The sequence below is a fragment of the Euprymna scolopes genome, chromosome 6, assembly GCF_053919585.1.
Source record: "Euprymna scolopes isolate OS-2025 chromosome 6, ASM5391958v1, whole genome shotgun sequence".
In the NCBI taxonomy this organism is placed as follows: domain Eukaryota; kingdom Metazoa; phylum Mollusca; class Cephalopoda; order Sepiida; family Sepiolidae; genus Euprymna; species Euprymna scolopes.
This window is the reverse complement of record NC_136487.1, coordinates 152,064,133-152,069,286: the sequence shown is the minus strand read 5'-3', so window position 1 is coordinate 152,069,286 and position 5,154 is coordinate 152,064,133. Positions and strand designations below refer to the sequence as shown.

General features: G+C 32.0%; 1 protein-coding gene across 14 annotated transcripts in view; it reads right to left on the bottom strand.

The window, feature by feature from the left end:
- LOC145278055 (AMP deaminase 2-like) overlaps positions 1–4,542 on the bottom strand; it is a 420,622-nt gene extending 416,080 nt beyond the window's left edge. For 10 of the 14 annotated variants that reach the window (XM_080130282.1, XM_080130283.1, XM_080130287.1 and 7 more), the window contains exon 1: positions 3,924–4,542. In XM_080130282.1, the coding sequence (XP_079986408.1) occupies positions 3,924–3,987 (64 nt within the window). In that variant the 5' untranslated portion in view covers positions 3,988–4,542. The remainder of the gene's footprint in view (positions 1–3,923) is intronic. The other 4 variants (XM_080130291.1, XM_080130295.1, XM_080130294.1 and 1 more) reach the window with 1 other exon arrangement.
- Between the last annotated feature and the right edge of the window lie 612 nt (positions 4,543–5,154).

The window sequence follows — 5,154 nt, the reverse complement described above, 5'->3', positions numbered from 1 at the left end:
CCTATTTCCATTCTATGGAGGCCCGGCGCGTATGCAGACCCCACAATTTTATTATACCATCCCTATTTAAATTATAACATACTTATCAAAGTATTCTAATGTACATCTATATCAAAAACACTTGTAAACGTTTTTTTTTTAATTTTAAATTTCTTATTTCCATACTTTGTGGACAAGGCGAGGCGCGATCGCAGACCCCACAATTTTAATGAACCACCGTTCTACCAGATCAAACATACCCATTCCTGTGTCTCGATACATCTTCTATTATTATATGTAATCAGTTTTTTAAAATACTCAACCAACAATATAGGAGCCTATTCGTGACCAGACACACATACATTCAGCTTAAGTTTTACGACATCTTTATTGTTTATTAATTTGTTAGATGAATGTACAGAACAAAACACCCGCCAGCCCGGTTACACAAGTGCATAAGTTCCAATAAAGTGAGGTTTAATATCGTATTCAGCTAAATCCATAACAAGCAGCACTTGAATAAATGGTTTATTTTATTGACGCTACACCGTAATAAAAATTTTAGCAGACGAAAAATTGGGAATCAAAAGAGTCACGAGTTCCGAAATTCAATATCGCGATGTTCGCTCTAATAACGAAGCCTCGTGACTGTACCTATTTACTATGCCTCCCCACGGGACAGAGTTAGACACCAGGGTCGTTTTTTAACGTGGAGAAAAGGTACAAAAATAAAAATTGTCTCAGTCGTGAAGGATTTCTCCTCCACCGAAAGAGAACAAGAAAATGAAGTGCAGCAGTGCAGCACTCAGCAGCACTGCAGCAATCTGAAGAACAGATACCACACTTTGAGCCTCGTGACTGTAGGTGAAAGTCTGTTTAGTTTGGTTCATATTGTGTAGAACCATAGAAATGACACAACGTTATTTTATAAATGTTATTTCGGTGCTTCTACACGATACGAACCAAACTAACCCGACTTTCACGTAACTAAACCTCTGGTTAAAAAAATAAATAAATAAATAACAGTTTCGTTCGTATAGTATTATTTTTTCTTATTTAAAAAAAATTAATAAATAAAACTTTAAAAGTTACGTAATTGATGTGCCCAATATAAAACCTGAAAAATAGGATTGTCGGTGCTAATGCAAAGAGTGATCCCGCGCTATTTTTTAAATCGTATTTCCAAGTTTAATTAAAGTTTTATGATATGGTTTTTTTTTATTCAATTGTAAGGTTGAAGTATAGAATAGGTACAAAACACCCTCCCCATGTTAAGAATGGCTTTTTAAATAACGTTATTACTTACGTCCACTGCACTAGTACCGGATTTTCAAAATTAACTTTGTCTTTCTTAAACAAAAAACCCAAAAAAATATTTCATAAACAAAAATGTTCAGGGGCAGTTTGTTTGTTAAACTAAGCATGACACAAAGTGAGAGTCGCTGCAAATTAGGGACATCTGTTCGAGCGAGATGTTGAAAAGTCTATTGTTTACGTCATCTATTATGTAAAACTTTTTTTTTTTTTTCTGTCTTCAATATTCGTAACATTTAAGACCGGACCTGAAGAAACTTACCCCTCACTTTTTTTTTTTTTTCGTCTATCATTTTTTTTTTTTTTTTTTTTCTAATTTTTTTTGTCGGATTATTATCGAATTGACATTAGTCTAAAAGATTATCAAAAAATGAAAAAGTTAATTTTTAAATATTTGTAGGAGGGGTGATCAGTTTCTAATGCAACGTTCTAAATCGATCACGCATTTTAGAACCACTCGACGTTTTTAGGCCAAATTTCACGAATTTAGCCTTTTTTACGCAGTTTGACCTTTCGCTTTTTAAAATAATCTCAAAGAAGGGGGGGGGTCACGAAATATAGCCTAAAAATATCGAGTGGTTCTAAAATGGCTGATCGATTTTAGAACGTTGCATTAGAAAGTGAGCACCCCCTACAAATATTTAAATATTGACTTTTTCATTTTTTTTATAATCTAGTAGGCTAGTGTTCATTAATAAGCTGAAAATAAAAAAAATAGAGGAGGGGGGGGAGCTGTTTCAGGTCCGCCAATTTAACATTAACATAGCTCATAACTTTAAAAATTGTTAAATATTTTTTAAAAAATGTTTGATTATTTAATGCTTATGCATTTATGTGGTACTTATGCACTTTTGTTACCGCGCTATGCTAAAATAATATTTAGAAAGCCATTCTAAACATGGGGAGGGAGGTGTCAGGTGTTAACTATTCTCTCCTTTCACTTAACAATTTAATAATGATAATAAGATATCGTAAAATTTGAATTTAACTTGAAAATACTATTAAAAAAAAAAAAAAAAAAATAGCGCGGTAACAAAAGTGCATAAGCACCAAAAAAGTTAAGCCTGTTTCATTATACACGCGAAACGCAAAGTCAAAGGGGAAAAATAAGTCGCCATCTTTATCAACCAATTCAACGATTACAGCTCAGAAGAATAAAAAGTGAATCTTGGGCTTATTTTCGGCAGCCTTGTAACTCGCTTCTACTCTTATTGTGTCCTTTAGTCCTCACATTCCATGAGTGATGTTTCTGACAAAGAGGGAAGAATTGCTGTTTTCTGGGTCAGAATCTATTAACACTTATCGTTGGTAAGTTTTTCATCTTGAAGTAGTAATTTTTTAGATCATCAAGCGTCTTCATGAATTGTCCGAAGCAAGCACTTTTCCATTTTTAAAAAAGTTGATAATTTTTGTGGTACTTCTACAGAATTTGAACCGAGGTATTTTTATTTATTTATTTTACTTGTGCAGAATACGGGAAGTGCTAAAAGAATAGCATTTACTTACCTGGCATAGGCCAGGATCAGAGTGTAGTATCTGTTTTGATGCTAGTACACTCAAGTTGATTTGTCTCTTTAATCAATGGAGGGGGAAACCTTTCTTTACTAAAGCAGTTTTATTTTTGCCTAGTTCCAGAGTGCCCCTTTTTGAGAAGCTGGTTTCCCTACATTAAAAGATGACCTGGTGTCACATTTTGCTTTTGTGGGGAAGAAAATAACCATAGGAGAATGGGGGGGGTTAACTATTCTAAACTTTCCCCTAACAATTTAATAAACAAAAGATATCGTAAAAATTAGATTTAACTTGAAAATCCTATGTAAAAACAAAAATTAGCACAGTCCATATTCAGCATAATTATCTCATTAATACATTTTTTTAACCATAGCCTAACCCTACACTAATGTTTTAGGTTTAGTAAAAGTCTGTTTGATTTGGTTCAAATCCTATATAAGCACCATTTTTGTGGTTAAAAAATATTTTAGTACTTATGCACTTTATGTTACCATGCTGAAATAACATTATTCAGAAAGCCATTCTTAACATGAGGGGGATGTTTTTTTAACTATTCTGTACTTTCACCTAACAAAAGGGGGGTATCGTAAAATTTGAAGGTGCTAACGCACTTATTGATTCGCGCTATTCATAAAATAGCATTTTCAAGTTTAATTAAAGTTTTGATATCGGTTTCTATTAAATTGTAAGGTTAAAGTATAGAATAGGTACAAAACATCCTCCCCTCCCCATATTAAGAATGGCTTTCTAAATAATAACCTTATTATTTCAGCACGGATCAATAAGTGACTGTACTAGTACCAATTTGAATTTAACTTGCAAATACTATTTTTTTAAAATAGCACGGTAATATAATGCATAAACACCAATATTTTTTTTAAATAAACTTTTTACACTTTTCCATTAAACTTAAAAAAAACAAAAAAAAAACACACACACACATGAAAGCGATATGAGTTTTAAAAAAAATAAACATTTACCAATAACACGTAGGTTTACCCTACCGGTCCTACCTAAAAGTTAAGAAACAATTAAAAGTAATATAAATTAACAGCCATAAATTAAGTTTTCGTTTGTAATATATTAGTCAATATAAACCATTAATATAAACCACCAACCTGGTATATTTCTCTTCGTTGCGTCTGCAATACGTGGAACGCTTTTATTTTGGTCGTCCATCATTTAAGACTTTTTTCTTCCTTCCTTTTGTAGTTTTTAGTATGATTTATTATTATTATTATTCTGTTTCTTCTTAAAATAGTCTGAAAATATAAATTCTTTCGTTCTCTTTTTGCTGGTTGTTTATTTTTCACATAAACAAAGGTTCTATATAAAATTCAAAATCGCACAAAAAGAAAAAAAAACAGGTGCTTCTTTTTTGATTCAGTTTAGCAACTCAGACAGCAGCAGGAAAAATAAAATCGGTGTTGTTTAAATATAAATCAGATCACAACGAATGCTGCGAATGTTTGTAGTAACTTTATTTATTTTTATTTATTTATTTTTTTTTTTTAAATAAGCAAATTAATATTTGATTTCGTGTACTTCCAAGAACGCCTTCTTATAAATATTGGAATGGTCCACTTCTAACATCGGAATCTAATATTCTATCTCCTCCAGGGATGGACGGACGGGATAAACGAGCAGTTTCTGCTTCCTCTCGCGCAAGTGAGAATTCTTGAATGACACGAACACAAACAGTCAAGGAGGTTTAACATTCACAAAACTACTGCAACATACGAAACAACAACAACAACAACAACAACAACAAAGAAACACGTGGAAGGAAAAAGAAAAAGAAGACGCAACAAATAAAAACGGGCAAAAAGTGCAGAATAGTTTACAGTTGCGAAACCATTAAGAAAAATAAATATTTTTGGCTAGGAACAAAGTGTAGTATCTGTTCTGTCCTCGATCAATGGAGGAGAAATCCTTCTAGACTGAGGCAATTTTAATTTTTGTTCCTATCCAGAGTGTCCCTTTTCAACCTTCCCCGTATAGGTGAGGGGGGGGGCAAGTAAATAGAAACAATAAATAATTTGTAGGTAGAAATTAATTAACTATCGACTTGTATATTTTCAACCTAGTGAAACTGTTTGTCTGCTTTTTCTTTGCGTTAGAACCGAGCTACAGCAACTTTTTTCTTTTCTTTTTTTTGTCTGTTGAAAATGTTTTTTAAATTTTTATTTATTTATTTATTTATTTTATGTAAGTTTATTTTATTCTCGAATTTGTTTTCGATTTTCATGTGGATCATTATCACACTAAAACAAATATCGCTGGATCCACCTTGATTAAATTCATGCTTTAAAAAAAAAGTGTTTCCTTTTCAAATTAAATATGTTTTTA